Source organism: Felis catus, chromosome C2 (assembly GCF_018350175.1).
Source record: "Felis catus isolate Fca126 chromosome C2, F.catus_Fca126_mat1.0, whole genome shotgun sequence".
NCBI classification, from domain to species: domain Eukaryota; kingdom Metazoa; phylum Chordata; class Mammalia; order Carnivora; family Felidae; genus Felis; species Felis catus.
In genome coordinates, this window is record NC_058376.1 from 150,367,640 (window position 1) to 150,389,542 (window position 21,903).

Consider the following 21,903-nt stretch of genomic DNA (forward strand, 5'->3'; position numbering starts at 1 on the left):
ACCCGAAGCTGTGGCCTAGGGTCAAGGGACTTGCCCAAGTTCAGACACTGCAGAGACTGGGCTAGAACGCAGGTCACTGAGACCACAAAGGCTCAGGGCCCTACCCTCTCTGCACCGTGGAGAAAAGCCGTCAGCATCCTCCCAGCCTCGTCACAGCCAAGTGGAATGTCGGCCCAGTTAATAACAGCAAGAGTGTTTCTACTGTTGGGTCCACAAGTGTCTGTGGCTAAAGAAAGAGGGTAATGAGCAGCTTACATAAGTCTAGAACCAGTTTCTAAGCCCAGGGGGTCAGTTTAAACACGCAGCACAGACTCTGGCCATTTCTTACGTTAGTTCCATCAGTTTTCATTTCCATGTCTTCAGGCTGTTTTATTAGATACAAAAAAAGTCTAGAATTTACAGTCTTCAGAATGGACTCTGTATCATTATGCTGGAATCCTCTGTATCTTGAATGATCCTCTTAAAGACTATTTGGTCAGGTATTACAGAACTCCACTGAAATCTGAAACAGTCAGTTCCACCCCTTTTCTTGGGGGTAGCGTTTGCCTGATAGTTAAAGAAAGCTTTTTAACTTTTAATCTTTCCATGTCCTTATGCTTAACGCCTAAGGGTTTTTCTTACAAACAACATAGGCTTGATTTTTAAAAATCTGATCTGACAATATCTGTCTTTTAACCGGTAGGTTTAGTCCATTTATAACTATTTTGGTTATTGATATATTTGGGCTTCCGTCTCATGTCTTAGTTTTAAATTTTCAATCAGTGCTATTTTCCTATATTTATTTTTTCCATTCTTGCCTTAAAAATGTTACATATATAAAGGCCTCCTTTACAAGATGAGCATGTTATGACCCCTTACCCTGCTCCCTTCACACTGGATATTAGCTATACTTGAATTTGGGGTTGTTATGGATGGTTTCTTCTCTTTTACTTTTCTTTGATGTAAGTTTTCTTTTTTTAAAACAAACTTCAAGGCACCATATCACTTATTCTGACTGCCTATATTTTTATAACATCCTCCTGGATTTATTTCTCTTCGTATTTATTTCCTCCACAAATATTTTGGATGTCTTTGTGTGGCAAATCTTTAAGTCTTTTTTATGCCTTTACATTTGAATGCTAATTTAACGATATATATAAACTTCTTTATGAATAAAGGAAAGGGACTTGAAAGCTGGGATTCTGTATCCATCCAAACTGGTGTTCAAGAGGAAGTCACTTTCCGTTCTCTCAATGTACTTTCCTGCTAATTAGATTCATTACAAGCAAAGCTTAGAGAGTGCATGCCATCAACAGTCCCTGTGTCTCCAGACAGCCTCATCTTTTGTGGGATGACTCAATTTTCTTTATGTAAAAGTAGACAATCACAGGCCTCATGCTGGGCATTGATTGATTTATCCTAATTATTGCTAAAGCTGATACTGAACATACTGGCTTCCGGCTTTATAGCAGCTATTCCTGAAATGAGAATATTTTCCCCAAACCTGAACATAGTGCTGCGTGGACATGTCCGCAAGGCTGAGTCCTGCCTGGAAACAAGGCCCGGAGGGTGACAGACCGAACAGTCACCTGGTAGCAGCTATGACTGCAGCTTCAGACCATCCCCGGACGCTTGACGTACACACAGTGACCTCAGGCACATTCCAAGAGAAATTCTTCCTTACTGCTGCTATGAATCCCTAATACTCTCCGCTACCCTGACATCGGTGTAAAATGGAGAGCAGCTAATTACTATCCTCTTTAAAAATTTGGGGCGCCTGGGTGGCGCAGTCGGTTAAGCGTCCGACTTCAGCCAGGTCACGATCTCGCGGTCCGTGAGTTCGAGCCCCGCGTCAGGCTCTGGGCTGATGGCTCAGAGCCTGGAGACTGTTTCCGATTCTGTGTCTCCCTCTCTCTCTGCCCCTCCCCCGTTCATGCTCTGTCTCTCTCTGTCCCAAAAATAAATAAAAACGTTGAAAAAAAAATTAAAAAAAAATACTGTTATGTTTAAAGTTTCTTTTCAGTATGAAAGGTCTAATCCTTAACATATTTATTTATACACTTGCCAAACATTTAGTAAACACCTTCTAGGTTCTCAGTCCCATGCTGAATGGTAGGAATATGAAAAGAATGAAACAAGTCCTGCGCTCGCGGAGCTCATGGTCCGTGGGCACCTGGCCTCTGACCGCTGCCTCGTCTGGAAGGGTCTCCAGCGACACCTCCTCTGAGTTCTCCGCTGTCGTTTCTTTGGTCACGAGGGACCGAAGTCTCCTCAGCTTCCCTTCAGCAAACTGAAACCACCCCTCCCCCTGTAAATTCTACATTTCTTTTGCACGTCTACACACAAACCTTTTGAGAGCAAGGGGAGGAAACAACCCGTGCCTTGACTTACTTCTTTTTTAAAATATATTTGGGGCCAGGTCTCCTCGGTGAATCTGTATCCATTCACCAGCAAGTGGTAGATATAGTGGGCGGAGAAGCAGTAGGAGCGGGCATACACCTCGTCAAACCTGGGCAGCAGCAGCGGGAGCTGAAAAGGAGGTTCCAAACAGATGAGGCAGGCATGCTTGGAAAAGGCATGCTCCAGAACACTGTGTTTTATTTTATTTTTTTTTCAACGTTTATTTATTTTTGGGACAGAGAGAGACAGAGCATGAACAGGGGAGGGGCAGAGGGAGAGGGAGACACAGAATCGGAAACAGGCTCCAGGCTCTGAGCCATCAGCCCAGAGCCTGACGCGGGGCTCGAACTCACGGATCGCGAGATCGTGACCTGGCTGAAGTCGGACGCTTAACCGACTGCGCCACCCAGGCGCCCCGAACACCGCGTTTTAAAGAACCTCACCACCTAGAACCTCATAAGACAATCACCACGAAATCATCGAATTGTGTCATATCGTACAGCATCACGCGATAACCACCTCTAAGTTTACCGAGTGCTGCGTCTGTTACCGCACGCTGTTCTCACCATCGTGTCTGTGGCTGGAATGTTAATCCACAATGCAGGTGTGAGGTGGGTTCCCTTATTACCCCATTTTATGGATGTGGAGAAGGTAGAATGGCATGAAATCCAAATTTGGAACACACACGTGCTCACAAATGGAACATACTGGGATCTACTCCGTGTTTTGTACTGATGTTGCCCTTTTCTCTTTATTTTATTTGTTAATTAATTAATTAATGTATTTTAATTAAAAAAAGATTTTTTTTAACGTTGGTTTATTTTTGAGAGACAGAGCATGAATGGGGTAGGGGCAGAGAGAGAGGGAGACCCAGAATCGGAAACAGGCTCCAGGCTCTGAGCCATCAGCCCAGAGCCCGACGCGGGGCTCGAACTCACGGACCGCGACATCGTGACGGAGCTGAAGTCGGACGCTTAACCGACTGAGCCACCCAGGCGCCCCATGCCCTTTTCTCTTTAAATACTGACCTGGCTCCAGCTCTCTGAGCAGAAATCCCAGCTGCTTGAGTTGAAGGCACTGAGGGAGAAGCTCCCTGAGAGATTGAAAGCGCTGGCTGTGTAGTAGAACCCAGCAAATGCCTGGGAGGACGTAACACAGAAGGAAGTTAGTTCTCAGAATGGGACACACCATGGAGCTTTCAGGCTAGGGGAATAAGAGAGGGGGAAGCAGGTGAACAGAAGAGAAACAGAAAGGTGAGAAGTAAATACTCACTGGGGGGAGAAAGGACGCTTTTGGGTGGGTTTTGCTCTTACCACAAATGTCCCTTTAACTTTTGGCTGATAGACCCCATCAAAGGAACAGGCTTCCTGGTCACGGCAAGCTGTGAAATCAAACAGGGAAGCCACCTTTTCCCTACACAGCGATGGGTCCCCGGTTCCTCCAACAGTGATGATGTCTTCAGGGTTGTAACTGACAGGCCTCAGGTCTGCTGTGCACAGGCTGTCAAATATGTAGCCCCCGGTGAAGGTGGTGAGATAATTCCGAGGGTAGCAGGGGTTGATGAGATTGGTTTTGGTGGGAGAATCCTGCAGGTACAAGAGTGAGGTGTCAGAAACCACTTTTGGGGGGGGGCAAGTGTTCCCCTCTTGCAAAGTCTCACTATTGTTACCCTCCAGTGCCAAGAGAGAAATGGATGAAAACATGCCGTTCTGGGTCAGCCCGTGCCTGAAGGCAACTCGCAGGTTGCCTCGATACGTCCAGTGGGGGTGGGTGAACAGTTAGCCCTGCACCAGCCACCACGCTGGGCTCTCGCTCACGTTACCGGCCCCCCCCCCCCCCACGACAGTCCTGTGAAGCAGGTTTTAGGAAATCCATTTTGAGGAGAACACGAGACATGTTGAGATTAATTGATCATTTTGAATAGAATACTATCTATCCACCTGACAAAATGACCCAGAAGTTTGCAAATAAGTATATTGTGAAAATGAGGGCTCCCTCCCCACCATGTCTAGCCACGAGATCCCCTCCTTAGAAGTAACCACTCTTGCCAGTTTTTGCGATTTCCTACCGGAGATTTTGTGTATACTTCGTGTACGCATACACAAATATCTTTTCTTCTCCTCCCTCTTCCTTCTTCTAAAAACTGTAAGTGGTAGTACTCTATACACAGTTACACCCTTTGCTTTTCTGAAAAACGTATCTTCAGATCTTTCCGTTCACTGTACATATAGAATGGCCTCTTCTTTTTAGTAGCTGTACAAATCAACTACAGTTTATTTAAGGTATCTCCTCTATGTGAACATTTAGATGGTTTCCAATCATTCTGCCATTAGAAACAATGCTGCAACAAATATCCTTATTCATAAAAATCTTCGATCCACTTGTAATTTATTTGGCATAAAGACTGTTGTAGCGACCTGACTTTACTTATTCCAAATGACGATCCGATATTTTACTTACTGGTGAAAAATGCTCCGTTTTATCTTATGCTAAATTCCAAAATGTGTAGGGTCCTATTTATGGACTCTCTTTTCTAAGGAATTGTATTTGAACTTTGCCCAATCTCAAAACCACTCATTTTGACTCAGTCACATTTTGGCTTCAGACAATATTTATTCCAACTCCTTTAATTTACTGATGAGGAAATTGAGGTACGTATCAAGGTAATGCAATCATTTAACAAAGGTCAGTGACAGGACTTCACACAAAATCCTACAGAAGTCCAACACTCATCCAGTATAACTCTAATGAGTGTCCTCCAGAAAGATCTTACTATGACTGAATCTGTGAAGGCAACAAATAGGTTCCTCTCTGCTTCAATGGTATGAAAAAAAATCCATGATTTCCAAAAACTGTTATGTGTAATTTGTAACATGTCGCACCAGGGTCACCCGGTGGTGGAAATACTATTTTAAAGGGAAAAAGAAAAGAAAAGAAACTAATACCTGGTTATTTAATTTCCCCCTCCAAATCTGACATGCTTTTAAGATAGTTAAAATAAAATACGTTATTTCTGGCGTGGCCTGGACAAGAAGCAAGATATAAATTGTTTCTGGCTTGGAACATAGAAGCAGCTCAGGAAAGATGATTTCTGTGCTCTTTTTGGAGTTTGAATTATTTTTTATGCCTTCTTTAAATATAATTTGCCGGGGCGCCTGGGTGGCTCAGTCGGTTAAGCGTCCGACTTCAGCCAGGTCACGATCTCGCGGTCCGTGAGTTCGAGCCCTGCGTCAGGCTCTGGGCTGATGGCTCAGAGCCTGGAGCCTGTTTCCGATTCTGTGTCTCCCTCTCTCTCTGCCCCTCCCCCGTTCATGCTCTGTCTCTCTCTGTCTCACAAATAAATAAACGTTAAAAAAAAATAAATAAATAAAATAAATGAATTTGCCAATGGGCCAAGCTGTTCAGGCCCTCAACATGGAACAAATCTCACCTGAACTTAGTATTTGCAGGACATTGGCACTAAAGGGTCAACCATTAGGCTTCAGAGCAAAAAAGGCCACTAGAAAACTATAGCATAACTTGATCTCAGGGTAAATCCTATCAAAAGTGGAAAGACTATTAGGAACTATTCTTAATAGTGATAGGAACTATTAAAAAACACATAGGAAACTAATTTAAAAGGAAGGTACGGGACCCATAATGAAAACGAGAAGTTTTATCGAAGGATGCAAACCAGGAACTAAATAATTGGAACAATATTTTGTAATTCTACACAGAAATTCCTAACATCATTAATAAGCCAGTATTTTACCAAATTAGTTTGCAGTCAATGCCACTGCAATCATAATCTCAGTGAAAAAAAAGTTCCTCTTTGTTGCTACTTTGAACGGTTTTGAAGTTTAAAATAAATGTCTCAGAGTAGAAAAACGAACTTTTGCAACTAGAATAACATGATACTGGCTCAAGAATGGAAAAACGGGGGAATATAATAGGGAATTCAGAAGCAGATCCTCATTATCCAAGGACTTCTTAATGGCTCAGGATCCCTAAAATTCTCAGATTGCAAAAGGTCATCACAACATTGTTGGTGGGAATCTGGATGGGTTTGTGTTGGAAGATTGCCTATTTTTCCACTTATATTTCTCATAAAATCTCATTCCTTCGATTAAGGTTACATGCACAAGAAGGTTTACGGTATTATTGTTGCTGCAGCAAAACAGGACATAGCCTGTTGTCCATCAGGATCGGAAGGGTTGACAAATTGTGAAATCTTAAAGGATCAGGAAAACAAGTTAGATATTGATCTGGAAAGTCTAGAATAACAATGTATCAAGCTGTGAACAGTGAAGACGGTTAGGTGACTAGCATTGGAAAGTCATTTTTACTTCAATGCGTTTTTTGCATGCTTTGACATTTTCACAATAAAAATGCACTTGTCTTTTATAAGAAAACGACCTATCTCGTTTTTCTTTTTAAATAATGGTGCTTGGAAGATTATGCGTCCATAAAAATAATAAGTTCAAAGGCTACTGAGCAACACAGGCAATTGCTCCTGATATATTGTTAAGTAAAGGAAAAAGCTGGAGGGGCGCCCGGTGGCTCAGTCGGTTAAGCGTCTGACCTGATTTCGGCCCAGGTCATGATCTCATGGTTTGTGAGATCGGGCCCCGTGTCGGGCTCAGTGCTGACAGCGTGGAGCCTGCTTGGGATTCTCTCTCCCTCTCTGCCCCTCCCCTGCTCATGCTCGCTCTCTCTCTCTCTCTCTCAAAATAAATATATAAACATTAGAAAAAAAAGAAAAGGCTAGATATGAAACTATATATAGCATATGAAGCCAAATTTGTAAATATACATATTCATGCATGAAAAAAAAACTGGAAGAAAATGCAACAGTATGTTTATGGTGGTTAATTCTAGGGTTCTTTGGTTTTATTATTTATATTTTTGTGTGTCTGTGTCTGCATTTTCTAATTTTTTTTTCACTGAACATGTTTTACTTTAAAAATAGAAGACGGGCGCCTGGGTGGCTCAGTCAGTTAAGTGGCCAACTTCGGCTCAGGTCATGATCTCACGGTCCATGAGTTCGAGCCCCGATTGGGCTCTGTGCTGACAGCTCAGAGCCTGAAGCCTGTTTCAGATTCTGTGTCTCCCTCTCTCTGACCCTCCCCTGTTCATGCTCTGACTCTCTCTGTCTCAAAAATAAATAAACTTAAAAAAAATTTTTTTTAAAAACAGAAGAAAAAGTCTTAAAGAGGGGAAGAAAGAAAGTGAATGCGTGTCCTTAGCATCTAAAAATGCTGTCACCCTGGGGCAACTGGAGGCTTGTTCATATGAAAACAGGCTGCAAAGTATGGCTCCAAGTACCATCCACACCAGACTGGGACACATGAGGAAACCAGATCCAGACCTGGTGGAATTTACTCAGCCAGTGTTTATGATGTAATAATCTTTGTGAACCTTCTAAGCCGGGGCTTGGCAACATGTATTTGGCACATGAAAGTACTGGCCAGGCAGGTCGGGACGTGCATCTGTGGGTGATCGTCAGCACACTTGGATCCTTGCCCTCACCTGAGTCAGAAGGCTTTGCGGGCAGAGCCACCTTCTCAGGCATCCGGAGGCTACCAGGCAAGTTGGAGAGCTGCCCCTGTCCCTCTGAACTGACTGTCCACATTAGAGGGTGGGATCGCCCACCTCTGCCCCCAGGCCAGGCTCACACCTTGAGACCTACGTTCTCAAACCCAAGTGAGACCTCAGACAGGTGGAGTATTGGCTTCTCTACTGTAGGTTCTTGGATACGTGGATAATCATTCTTTTTTTAAATTTTTTTATTGTTTATTTTTGAGAGGAGGGGAGGGACAGAGTGGGGGGGGGGAGAGAGAATCCCAAGCAGGCTCTGCGTTGTCAGCACAGAGCTGGACGGACATGGGGCTCGATCTCACAAACCATGAGATCATGACCTAAGCCAAAATCAAGAGTCAGATGCTTAACTGCCTGAGCCACCCAGGTACCCCGACATAGATAATCATTCTTTTTTTTTTTTTTTAATTTTTAATGTTTATTTATTTTTGAGAAAGAGAGAATGAGCAGGGGGAGGGGCAGAGAGAGAAGGAGACACAGAACCCGCAGCAGGCTCCAGGCTCTGAGCTGTCGGCATGGAACCCGATGCAGGGCTCGAACCCACGAGCAGCGAGATCATGACCTGAGCCGAAGTGGGACGTTCAACCGACTGAGCCACGCAGGCGCCCCAATAATCACTCTTTAATAAACTTTGTAAAAATAAACACATGCACACATTTTCCTCAGGGCCAGTCGAATTTAAGAGGTTAGCTTCTCTGACCTTCACTCCCTCTGGGAAAAGGATGATTTCACCTGCCCCCTCTCCTGTTTCGAGTTCAGAGGAGCCCCCTGCCCTCTGCCCCCACTAGGGTCAGAACTGGAGGGAGAGGCATTAAGCATTGCCAGAAATAAAAGGAGATGGAGAAAAGAGGTGTTTCCAGAGTTTCTCTCCTGGACAGAAGAGCATGTTGGCTGAAGTACGTTAGCAAGCGATCAGGGATGAGTAGAGGTCATGGAGACCTTGCTAGGGAGGATCGATCCGGTTCCCTGTGGGGCTTCCTTTGGCCAAGTGGGGGTGGTGTGAGTCTGGGGTGGGCACTGGGTCTCCCGAGCCCCAAGGGCTGCCTGCAGGGTCCCCCACTCTGTCCTCCCCAGGCAGTGTGCAGCCTCTCCCAACAAGGCATGTCACAGGCATGTGTACCGGGGCTCCAGCCTTTCCTGCGAGGCTCAAAGTTTTGGGGAGCGGCCGGATCTGGAGGTGAATTCTCACGCACATCCCTGCATGACTACTCAGTAAATGCAGGGGTCTGAAGATGTCAGTTTTGCCGATGGCACTTTGCTGAGCCAGCCCATTGTTCCCTCAGGCTAGTGGCTGGGGGGGGGGGGGGTACTGCTTCCTTCCTCAGCTGCCCAAGTAGGCGGGAGGGGTGGGGATTAACCAATGGTGCTGTGTCCACTATGTTCACAGGCTGACCCAGCCCTTGTCCCCTGCCCCTGGGTCTCACCAGAAGCCAGGATCTGTGGCCTCTGGCTGGCCTCATGCCCCTCTAGGTGGTCAAAGTCCCTTTCTTTCATTTTCATTTTCCCTGCTCAGCCATGCATGGTTGAGACTGATGTCCCCCGAGCACTGGAATTCGGGGTCTAGGGTATCCCTGGAGTCAGTGCTGACTGACACACACACCACGCCAACACTGAGTTTATATTAACGACAACCTCAGGGCGCCTGGGTGGCTCCGTCGGTTGGGCATCCGACTTCGGCTCAGGTCATGATCTCACCATCCGTGGGTTCGAGCCCCGCGTTGTCAGGCTCTGTGCTGACAGCTCGGAGCCTGGAGCCCGCTTCCGATTCTGTGTCTCCCTCTCTCTCTTCCCCTCCCCTGCTCAAGCTCTGTCTCTGTCTCTCTCAAAAAAAATAAACATTAAAGAAATACTAATTATATATTAATGACAAGCTTCCAGTGGATGCCTGAAGAAGCCATCTGGGCCAAGGGACAGTTACTGTATCAATTACTGACCAATGTGATGGCATTCAGTTACTCCCAAATCCCACCATACAAAGGGCATCAAACCTACCTAATATAGGCCCATCTAAAAGGAGGCCGCACCCGGGGAGGGCTCAGTCCTCTCCCCTGTCAGCAAGTATTTCTCTTGGGACCACTTTCATTATCTCGTCAGCACTCGGGGGAGTCACAAGACTCTCAGGTTTATTTAGCTGTTGGTTTAAAGCCGCTTGTGTCCGTAAAGGGATCCCAGGTCTTGAATCATCTGCCAAACATCTGGTGCCCTGTACTTTCCCTAGACTTCGGACTCAAATACACTGGAAGTGGTCAGTACAACACAGGGAGCGGGCGAGCAAGCTCGGACCCCCGTGAGTGAACTGGCAAACTGGTCTTGTTTCCGATCCCATCAGAAGATGGATGGGCAGACCCCAGAAGGCGCCCTCCCCTCCAGACCCCCAAAGGAACGCCTGCTGCCCGCCCCTCCCCTTCCCTTCCCCCCGCCCTCCCCCCCCCCCCCCCACCGGCTCAGGTACCTGAAGAAGTATGGCCAGAAACCTCTTCTCAGCCTCATTGCGGCCGTAGCACTGGAAGCTATGTGTGTAGAGCGAGTACACGTAGCCGTAGAGGGACACTTTCATGATGTGGCTGCTGTTCAGCCCCACCTTGTCTCCGGCCGCGAAGGATATTTGGGTAGAGGCACCACCTAAATCCAGGGCACCTGTGGTCTCCACTCCGTTTGGATGCACCCACATATGCCACAGGTTCTTCTGCACGGGGGGGGGGAAGGAAACGAGAGAAAAGGCCAGAGGCACCATCTCTGTTTGCCCGGGACTCTCCACCCAAGGCCCAGCTCTTTTTGCTAAGAAGTCTGACATGAGCATCTGGAGGCCGAAACGCTCTTTTATTTCAAGGGTGGCGAACTCAAATGCTTCCAGGGGGCTAGACAGGCAACATAAACGAATGAGGTAGGTTAGGTGGGGACGACAGGGAAGGTTAGGTGGGGGACTGTGGCAAACTGGGGACCGCACGAGCCACGTTCTGTTCCAGTCTGGCCACACTCTTCCGGTTGGTTATTGCCAACGTGAGCCCACTGGGACCAGTGCTTCCAGCTTTTGTGGGTTGTGGGGGTCAGGGAAAGCTAGAAATGTGGATTTGTATGTGACGTTTCTTTGTGTGTGTGTGTGTGTGTGTGTGTGTGTGTGACATTTCTAAAATATGAACTGTTGGCAATTAACTAAAATTTAAGAATATATTTGAGGGGGAACAAGATAGGTGTTGGGCTGGATAAGGCTCACGTCCTCTGTAACATGGTGATTGTCCCTTGGGGTCGGCTTTCCTTTGCACAAGGGGCAGGGCAGGGTAAGGGACCCGGGGACACAGGACGGTTCGGGAAGCAGACTGCCCGAGGGCTCTGGAAGTTCCAGAGGGCTGTGGAGCTTCTTAGAAGAGTCATTCTCTAGCTACCCTTCAAAAAACCCCCAGCCTTTAGATTTAGATCCCCCCACCTCCAATTTCTTATGAGCTAGTAAAGTGATGCTAGTCCCTCTCCCCTGTGCATTTGGTCCTATTTACGATGCAGTGTTTTTGCCCCAGCTCTATGTGTATTTTCTTAGCTATTGTCTCATCGTTGTTTCCTCAATGCAGTACATGATAGGGATGACACAGGACAGATGCCCCTGTCAGCATGCACCTCTGCTTAAGTGACCACCCACAGGGGACGGGGTAGAGAGCAAAATTAAAAACCATGCATTTGTTTTCACACACCTCCAGGAAATTTCCCATTAAATAGTTGGCTGTAATCCATCCATATATCCCTTCCTCTTGCCCAGAAATGATTTGAGCACCCCTAAAATCAAAGGGCTGGGACTTGAAGTAGTTTTGGATGCTGGCAAGGACTTCATTAGCTGCTGTTTCATTCTGTAACCTATGCAAGGCACAGAACACAAAAGGCTGAGTGCCTGGACAAGAGAGTCTTCAAATAATCTCACTCAGGTGAAAAGGCAAACCTCCCCACCCCTCCGCTGGCAGGGATGATTTTCCAGATGTGTGCAAAACTGGCAACCTTTCGCAGGTCAAAACCTCCCAGGCAACCAAGGCAGATGCCCTTGTTACCTGTCACACCGCCAAGCAGACAAACGGCTTTACGTAAAAACACCCCTTGTTGTCTCCTCCCCTACCTGTTCCTGTCTGGTTCGCTAGCAACCAGCTGATCAAAAGGACCTTCTGCTTAATCACCATTGCTCTGTCTCAGATCAGCACAGGCAAGGGGGTTGGTGAAGGCACAGGGGTGGCATAAGGAATCCGCTGGGGGCATCATATAGAGGAGCCCTCGCCAGGCCAGAAGGAAGGGGGATCTTTAGGAGGAGGGGGGAAAGAAAGAGGGTTAGGCGTTCAGCAGTCGCTGCTTTGCTCTCAGGGAAGGCTTCCTCATGAGGGTATATAACGGCTATCATGGCCGTCAGTGGATTGGAATCCATCAGTGCACTGACCCACGGGAAAGTGGAAACATAGTATTCTCATATCACCCATGACGGGGCATTATACTATTGTTCATTGGCTGCCACTTTACCTTATGGAAGCACATTCACTTGGGAGGGTACCTCCCCTTTCATCACGGGGTTAAGAAAACCGGGGCGCTGGCTCACTATTGGCTCAAGGAGGAGAAAGAGCCACGCCACAAGCTGAGGTCCATTCTAATTCAGCCACAAGTGATCACTGTTTGGAAAATAATCCAAGAGTCTTCCTAGTTTTATCAGTTCCCCTCCCAGAGGATTCTCATTAAATGCTTTTTTTTTTTTTCTTAATAGTTGACTTTTCCCTCAATGGAAACATCAGCTAGATCCTCAGAAGGAATGGATTACCATCAGAAAGTTTTACAAGGAGGAGTTAATATTTAATTTATTCAAATGGGACAGTCACTGTTTTCCCAAGTGGCGGACTTCCTATTCCATGGTTTTTGTCAGGGGCTATAAGTCACAGAGTCTTCTAGTTATTCCTCACTGAGAGGAGTGGGAGAAAAAGCAACTAAGAGAAAGCCGGATGCTTTGTTTCCATAAAAAAGGAAAAGGCAGAAGGAAGGCATTTCTGTATCATTTCTTTCAGGTAAACGCAATCATTTTGAAACACCCTGCAGACTCCAAGCGGGGCAAAGAAATGCAACTTCTTCCCACGTTCTGTTCGGTCAACGAGGATAGAGGGATAGAAACAAGGAGAGGAAAACCTCAAGGAACAGGCCCAATCCAACCGAGGGTGCTTCGTGATTTCTTTTAATCATCATGTTAAAGTGGCTCTGTTTGTTTGTTTCTGTGTATCTTCTTTATGCCCACGCATATAATTTTATGTTACTGGCACCACAGACAAAGTGGCTTTGAAGCAATATGAGTGTCATCTTTGGGGGATAAAGCCTTATTTTCAAAGTTCAGAGCAGGCTTTACCCTGGGTAGATTTAAGTTTGATTTTTTAAAAAAAAAACTATTTTTCTTGGGGCGCCTGGGCGGCTCAGTTGCTTGAGTGTCTGGCTCTTAATTTCGGCTCAGGTCATGGTCTCAAGGTTCGTGAGTTTGAGCCCCACGTCAGGCTCTGTGCTGACCATGCAGAGCCTACTTGAGATTCTCTCTCTCTCTCTCTCTCTCTCTCTCTCTCTCTCAAAAAGAAATAGACATTAAAGAAAAAGAAATATATTCTCTTAAAAAATAAAAATAAAAACTATTTTTCCTTTATTTCAAGGTCAAGGAGCTACAATAATGGGGGGAAAAAAGAGAGATCGAAAGGGCACTTGAACACAGTGCAACTGGGCTAAAAGTCATGGCTACGAATCTAGAAGGAACTGCTAAATTGAATGAAATGAACTGTTTGTTTCCTGCAAAGGCTTTGCCTGAGGTGAAGTGCAGAAATTCCACTAATTTTTTTTAGAGGGAGGAGAGGGGCAGAGAATCCTAAGCAGACTCCACATCAGTGTGGAGCCTGACATGGGGCTCGATCTCACAACCGCGAGATCGTGAGCGGAGCTGAAATCAAGAGTCGGACGCTTAACTGACGGAACCACCCAGGCGCCCCAGTGAAAAACCACTCTCGTAAAGCAGATTCGTGTACGTGAGTAGACGCCACGTAACTGTGGGTCGCGCTCAGGATGGCTGCCAGCACACCGGGGTCAGAAGACCAGGCATCCAAAACAGTTATTACTTTTCTAAAAAACTAGAGGTATACCCCATGGGATTTCGTGTCACCTGCCTTTTTTTCCCCAGAGTTCTTGGGAAAATCACCAAGGTGGAGGGAATCCCTTTTAGAGCAGTCTCTTTCTGGGTATTAAAATAAAGGCTAAAAGCGTCCCAACTTTTAAAGCCTAAATTTATGGCAGAATATGGGCTTCTTTCTTTCGGATTTGTCCCCAGGCAGAGAGTTACATTCTTGGCAAGGCTCAACACATTCTTGATTTCGGTCAGATGGGCTCCGTGGGGCCACCCCAGCCCTTACCTCAGCAAGCGCATCCCCGCCGTGGCCCCCAGGTAAATGCGGGTGGATCTATGGAGGTGGGCTGGAATCTGCCCCTGGACTTTTTGCATGCAATCCTCAAAGGCTTTGGGCACATCTTGGGGGTTTTTCCCATAGCTGGAGATCCCAGAGCCTGAGGAGCAAGCAGTCAGCACTTCTTAGCATTCCCAGGAACCAACAAGAGCACTACAACTTCGAAATAAACACTAAATCGGCTTTGGGAAGCAGTGGGTTCGAGTGGGGGGTTGAAAACAGGTGGAGGTGCTAAGTCCCGTGTGGTCACACTGAAGTGTCAACTCCCCAAATACAGAAGGAAGGAATTACAAAAGTGAAAACATGAAACAGGATCTGCTTAAGAAAAAGGTCTCATTACGGAAATCTCAAACATCAATAGAAGTAGGGAAGAAGGTATAATGGACCCCCTTGTACCCACCTCCCAGCTCTCACAAGGATCACCTCTGGTGTCGTCTGTTCTCTCTCCCCACAGAACGAACTGCAGAGATGGTATTATTTCATTCTTTTTTTTTTTAATTTTTTTTTTAATGTTTATTTATTTTTGAGACAGAGAGAGACAGAGCATGAACAGGGGAGGGGCAGAGAGAGAGGGAGACACAGAATCTGAACCAGGGTCCAGGCTCTGAGCTGTCAGCTGTCAAACTCGGGAACAGAGAGATCACGACCTGAGCCAATGTCAGATGCTCAACTGACTGAGCTACCCAGGCGCCCCTAAAGATTTCATTTTTAAGTGATCTCTACATACAACGCAGGGCTCGAACCTACAACTCCAAGATCGAGAGTCACATGCTCCACTGACTGAGCCAGCCAGGTGCTCTAGTAAATTCACTTCTTCACAGAATTTCCACCCAATGGGTTTTGAGACACAGTAAAAGGTGGGGCAGGAAAAATGAAACAAAAATTCAAATCTATTCCATGTGTTCAAACATAGAGGGGAAAAAAGGAATCTTGTCATGATTTATCTTCAGGAAACGTTGTGGCATAACTATATGTAATTTAAGATGTTATCCTAAACATTACATATGAAAGAATACCAAAAAGTCCACGTTTATCAACGTCAACAAGAAATAACACAGCTAGAGAGACCTATAACTCAAACAAACCCATGACAGGGTTCCTCAGCTTGGTCAGAAATCTCCATGAAGCTGAAATGAACGATCACAGAAAGAATTGAAAGTAGGGTTAGGCAAGAATTCTTTTTTTTTTTTTTTTAATTTTTTTTAACGTTTATTTATTTTTGAGACAGAGAGAGACAGCATGAACGGGAGAGGGTCAGAGAGAGGGAGACACAGAATCTGAAACAGGCTCCAGGCTCTGAGCTGTCAGCACAGAGCCCGACGCGGGGCTCGAACTCACAGACCGCGAGATCATGACCTGAGCCGAAGTCGGCCGTTTAACCAACTGAGCCACCCAGGCGCCCCAGGCAAGAATTCTTTTAAAGCAGTGTGAGCGCCTGCCTGCTATTACGCCTGTAGAAATGAACAGAACCAAATTCTAGTTAAGGTGCCCGTTTTCTCCATATTCATCTTTTCCCTCCCTCTCCCCCTCCCCCCACCTCTCTCTTTTTCTCTCCCAGTTTGTTTGAATTAGAGTCCAAATAAATTCCATCCATTCCAGTTGGCTTGTGTGTCTCTTGAGACTCTCTTTTTTAAAAGATTATTTATTTATTTTGAGAGAGAGAGAGAGAGAGAGAGCGTGCACGCATGCACAAGTGGAGGAGGGGAAGAGAGAGAGAGAGGGAGAGAGAGAGAGGGAGAGAGAGAGAATCCCAAGCAGGCTCTGCACAGCCGGGGCACAGCCCCATGCAGGGCTCAAACCCATGAACCCCGAGATCATGACCTGAGCCGCAATCAGACGCTTAACCGACCGAGCCGCCCAAGGCGCCCGGGCTCTACTTTCAAAATACCTCTCAAATCTGAGCACTTCCTCCCCTCCCTCCCCAGCACTGTTCTAGATCAGTTTCTGCACGTTGCCACTACCCCCGTTTGGGGCCGGACAGTTCTTTGCTGTGGGGCCGTCCTGCGCACTGTGCAATGTTTAGCCGCATCCCTGGCCACCACTAGATGCCAGCAGTATCCCCAACCCCAGTGGGGACAACCAAAAATGTCCCCAGACATTGTTAAATGTTCCCTGGGGAGCAAACTCGCCCCACGCTGACAAGTACAGTCTCGGCCAGACCACCGTCACGTCATAACTTCATGACATCATAACCTCATGACGTCATAATAGCCCTGGTGACCCCGCTTCCGGTCTCAGCTTCTGACTCCACGTTCTACATCCAGAATGCTCCGTGAAACGTAGAGGTCATATCCATGTTAGTCCCCTGACCAGAATCTCCTAGTGGCCTCCCAGTATAGTCCGAGGAAGCCACATCTGAGCACAAGTCAGACGCCTCACTGCAGCTCAGGGCCTCCACGAGCTGACCTTGGCCGAAGTTCTGGCCTCATCTCTCACCTTTCGTCCTCTTATTCATCCTGCCCCAGCCACACTGGCCCCTCTGCCTTTCCTAGAATATGCCGAGCGGCTTCCACCCCTGGCCTTCTCCCTTGCCGGGCCCTCTGTTCAGCACATTCTTCCCTCAAAAATGTGTATGGCTCACACTCTTGCACTTTGCCTCTGCGTAAGTGTCCCCTCTTTGTCCTTCCCTGATGATCCCGGCAAAAACAGCAGGACCGCTCTCTGTCTGCCTATCTCACTGCTTTCTCCGTACAACACTTCTCCCTGACGTGTTTCATACCCATTTATTTCTGATCTATCGCCTCAATTCGAATGCAAGTTCCACAACAGCACAGACTTTGTATATTTTATTTATCTATTTATTTATCTTTTATTTTTAATTTATCGTTATCTACTTTTTTTAAGTTTTTATGTTTATTTTTGAGAGACAGAGAGTGCGTGAGCAGGGGAGGGGGAGCGAAAGGGAGACACAGAATCGGAAGCAGGCTCCAGGCTCTGAGCTGTCAGCACAGAACCCGACGCGGGGCGCGAACTCATGAACGGTGAGATCATGACTTGAGCCGAAGTTGGATGCTTAACCGACTGAGCCGCCCAGGCGTCCCTATTTTTTATTTACTTTTAAATAAGCTCTGTGCCCAATGTGGGGCTTGAACTCATGACCCCAAGATCAAGAGTCAGATGCTCCACTGACTGAGCCAGCCCGGTGCCCCTGTATATTTCAGTTTGGAATCCCCAGCAAGAACAGTTACTGGCAAACAGTTGGCACTCAATACATATTTATGAGATAAATGAATCAATCAGCCAATGAGATTTTCAAACCAGTATAAAACTCTATACTAAGGGGATCATGCAGTTCAATCTGGATCAGCCAGAGCTGGTCTCTGGAAAGGGACTGGTTAGGAACCTTGCTGGAATGTCAAAACTTGGGGTATCTGAGCATGTCACCTGAGACCTATTTGCATAAGGTCCCATAAGCCTCCTAGAGGGAAGGCGGGATTGGGCTCATGGGATCCTGGGATTCACAACCCTAAGAAAGGAGGGTTGGAACTGCTATTCCAATCTGGAGAAAGGCGGCTGGACAGATGACACAAAACTTACTCGAGGGTATGTACCCAAGCAAAGGATGCTTTCAAAACTGTAATGTCCAGGTCCCCAAAGCAACTCCTTAAGGCATTTCAATGGAGGAGATGGCTACACTTAGGCCCCAGTAGAGTTCAAGCACTGGTTTAAAGGGAACACGTGAATGTCCTTTGTGGGAGGAGATAGCAGCAGGCTTGAGCACCGCACACTGGGAAAGACAGGAGGGGCGTGTAGGGGACCGATGCCCTCCAGGGAATGGCTTTACAACAAGCAGCCAGAGCTTCAGACACCAGCATGGGGACCAGCAGCTAAGGCAGCACCCGGTGAACTCAGGAAAACAGCGGCAAGTGAGGAGTGATGATACTCACCAGGTCCCTCCTCACCCACAAGAAAGAAATCTCCAAGAGCCTGGGTATCTGGGAAACACTGCAGGGCAAGCAAGCGTTCACCACCCCCTCAGACTGGCCAAGGCAGGGGAGCCCTGGGAAATTTGCAGCTGGGAAACCAGAAACCCAAATTATCCTTGGAGAAGCCACGTGTCTTCAAGGCGATGGCACTTGCCAAACTTCAACTCTGTATTTTGCGATTTAGTTTGTGGTCTTCTGGTCATTTGGAATATATATATGGATCCCTGAGGCTACTACAATCAAAGGGAAGACTCATTTATGGATATGATGTGGGCTCCATGACCCTGCCCCTCCCCTAAATCACATCCTGGGTGGCCAAGGGCCCCTCCCATGAAGGTCACATCTACCCCTACAGCCAGAAGACCATCAGGACTGACTTGGCTGAATTGCTCTCCGGGTCTAAAGACAGATCTGGACAGACTAACTTTGTGGCAAGAATATCCAGGAGCTCTAAACCGTGCCATGAATAATAATAGCTAACACTTACTAAGTGCTCACCACGTGCATTTGCTACCTGCTTTACACATATCATGTCATTGAATCTTCAAATGATTCCCAGGGGATGGGCATTACTATTCTCATGCTTCGTATTTTAGAGATGAAGAGGTCAAAACGCAGAGAGGTCAGAAACATCTCAGGAACTCACACAGGAGGGATGAGGTGACATCTTAACGACTGCCCTACACGACCCTCTCTTTTCTGGAAGTGGCTGGTCTCACCTTTCAAAATGAACATCCTGCTGCCCTCTTTCACGCTTGAAGGGGAGGAGATGGCTCAGAAGTGAGGACAGCAGAGAGGGGATCTCCGGCTGAGCTCCGAGCAAGGCCGTGGCCACCCGTGTCTTGTGGATAACAACGCAATCGGTACTCAGAAAACATCCGAGTGCCCCGTGGTGAGAGAGGCCAGCCAGACGCCCCTTCAAATAAAGGCTTAGGGTCTCCGCTGTCCGCTCCTTCATGGTTTGCCTTAGCTGCAGACAGCTGCCTTGCTCAACGTCTTGCTCTTCCCAGGATGCCGCCATCCAACAACTGAGGGCAACGGGGGTGTCGCAGCCCAGCCAACTTGGGCCATGCAAGATAACTGATCGCCCGGAGCTCCGTCAGGCCCATGTGGCAGTATGACTTCTCTTTCTGGCCAGTCCTCCTCCTTCCCCCTTCCCCCCACAGGTATGGATCTCTCACAATTACCTTGCATCCCAAACTCTGTCTCAATATCCGCTCATCGACAACCTAACCTGGACACCTAGGTACCGGGGTAGGTGAGCTCCTGGCTGCCCTCCATTGAGAGGCAGATGATCAGAATTCGCCCCGTTATTCAAAGATCTCTGTTAGTCTCCCTGTGGGAAAGGCTAATTCTGCTTCCCAGCTTTTTCAATGCCATGACCCCCAGAGATGATTATCTTTGGGCAGATCACGGAGGCAAATGGAGGAGGCTGCTTGGGGCCGGGGGAACCTGTCCAGGGTCTCTAACCTGTTGTCCGTGGGCTGAGGGTATACCTCGGTAACACACTCAGGATGTGTTAACATCCTGGTCAGGAAGCTCCAGACCAAGTCAGAGATCATGATGCTCTGAAGAGGGTGGTTTTTAGAAAGGCACACACATAAGGGATGAATCACTGGGTTCTACTCCTGAAACCAATACTACACTGTGTTTGAATTTAAATACATAATTTATTTAAACAATAAGTTATTTAAATAAATACATTTAAAAGAATAAAAAGGCACACACAGACACACACACACTAACTGGGGTTGGTTATGTGTACCAAAGACTTAATTGTGGGGTACTTGAGTGGCTCAGTCGGTTAAGTGTCTGACTCTGGGTTTCAGCTCAAGTCATGATCTCACGGTTTGTGGGTTCGAGCCCCACACTGGGCTCTGCACTGCCAGTGTGGAGCCTGCTCAGGATTCTCTGTCTCCCTCTCTCTCTGCCCCTCCCCCCACTCGTTCTCTCTTTCTCCCCCACTTCTCAAAAATAAATAAACCTTAAATACAAAAGACAAGATTATAAAACTTTCACTGAAGGATATCTTTATGATCTCAGGCTAAAGGATTTCTTAAATACACAAGAGCAAAACCATAAAAGAGAAGACTGATAATTGTGCCTACATAAAAAGAACTCCTATTCACCAAAACACACAATGAAGAGACTTAAAAAGACAAATCATTAGCTGTGAGGAAATATGGGAACAACATAATAATAATGCTAGCTGGGTACTCATATTCACAACATGTATAAAGAACTCCGGGGGCGCCTGGGTGGCTCAGTCGGTTAAGTGACCGACTTTAGCTCAGGTCATGGTCTCACGGTTCATGGCTTCGAGCCCCATGACGGGCTCTGTGCTGACAGCTCGGAGCCCGGATCCTGCTTCGGATTCTGTGTCTCCCTTTCTCTACACCCCTCCCCCACTCATGCTGTGTCTCTCTCAAAATAAATAAACATTAAAAAAAAAAAAAAGAACCCCAATGAGTCAATGAGAAAAAGTCAAGAATAGGAATTTCACAAAACCAGAAATGATCATGTGACATATAAATATAAAAGACATAAGCATATTTATAACTTATAATGTTATAAGTAAATTAAAATATAAATATACTCAACCTTATCGCTTCCATAATCATGGAAACACAAATGCCCACCAACAGGGAAGAACGTATGAGCTTCCTCTCCTCCCTATTAACACACATGGATCTTAAAAACCCGACGTCCGTAAACGAAGCAAATTACAGAATAAATGTTGACTCCATTTATGTGTATACATGTTTGATCCCGCTTTCAAAAGCAGGAAAAACTAAATGCATAAGGATGAAACTGTAAGAAGGACAAAGGAAACAGTGAATGTAAAATTCAGGCTATGTTGGGGAGGGTCATTAAAGATGCCGAGAATGTTCTGTCTCAAGGGTGGGCATCTCTCAGGCCAAATCCAGTTCATCACCTTTTTTTTTTTGTACAGCCCGTGGGCTAAGACCGTTTTTACAATTTTAAATACTAGGGAAAAAATTAAAAGAATATGTTGTGACGCTTGAAAACTATATGAAATTCAAAATTTCAGGGTCTATAAATCAAGCTTTACTGGACCTGAGCCATGGCCGTCTGGTTATGCCTTGTCCATCTACCTCTACCACCGCCAACCCCCACCCTGACATACACGGCCAATTAGAATACAATTTCCCTACTGGAATACAATTTTCCACGACTCCCTCATGTTTCTGCATGTCCTACGAGCAGAAGTCCCGACTGCCTTTGCTCCGGATTATACTTTCAAGGCTCAGAAGATAGAGACAGTGTTTCCCCCCAGGTCAAGAGGCAGGCATTATAAATGTCTCAGATTCCCTAATCTCGGGGTTCCTCTTCTGTAATACGACCCACCGTGCGAGCAGATACTATCTGGCCCTCCTTACATCACCTGGTGAAAAGTGAAACTCAGAGAACCAGCACAAGAAAATGCTGATACTCTACCTACTGCTAGTACTGTGAGTAAGAAACCATCTTTTGTTCTGACCCAGGAGACTTGTGCCTTCTGTCAGCATTCAAGCAAATGTGGCAGGGTAAAATCTTACACCACGCACCGCCATGTT

The 21,903-nt window shown here is 46.6% G+C and overlaps 1 protein-coding gene and 1 long non-coding RNA gene across 5 annotated transcripts in view; one reads left to right on the plus strand and one right to left on the minus strand.

Moving 5' to 3' along the window:
- ENTPD3 (ectonucleoside triphosphate diphosphohydrolase 3) overlaps positions 1-21,903 on the minus strand; it is a 44,652-nt gene that overhangs the window by 7,528 nt on the left and 15,221 nt on the right. For all 4 annotated transcript variants that reach the window (XM_023260698.2, XM_045037824.1, XM_023260696.2 and 1 more), the window contains 6 exons: positions 14,349-14,499; positions 11,640-11,799; positions 10,409-10,642; positions 3,693-3,965; positions 3,408-3,518; positions 2,371-2,508 (listed from right to left, as the gene is read on the minus strand). In XM_023260698.2, coding sequence (XP_023116466.1) covers positions 2,371-2,508; positions 3,408-3,518; positions 3,693-3,965; positions 10,409-10,642; positions 11,640-11,799; positions 14,349-14,499 — 1,067 coding nt within the window. The remainder of the gene's footprint in view (positions 1-2,370; positions 2,509-3,407; positions 3,519-3,692; positions 3,966-10,408; positions 10,643-11,639; positions 11,800-14,348; positions 14,500-21,903) is intronic.
- Positions 7,792-13,175, plus strand: LOC109491586. The gene is made up of 2 exons (XR_002145061.3): positions 7,792-8,077; positions 12,978-13,175. It is a non-coding gene; the product is annotated as an uncharacterized LOC109491586 (long non-coding RNA).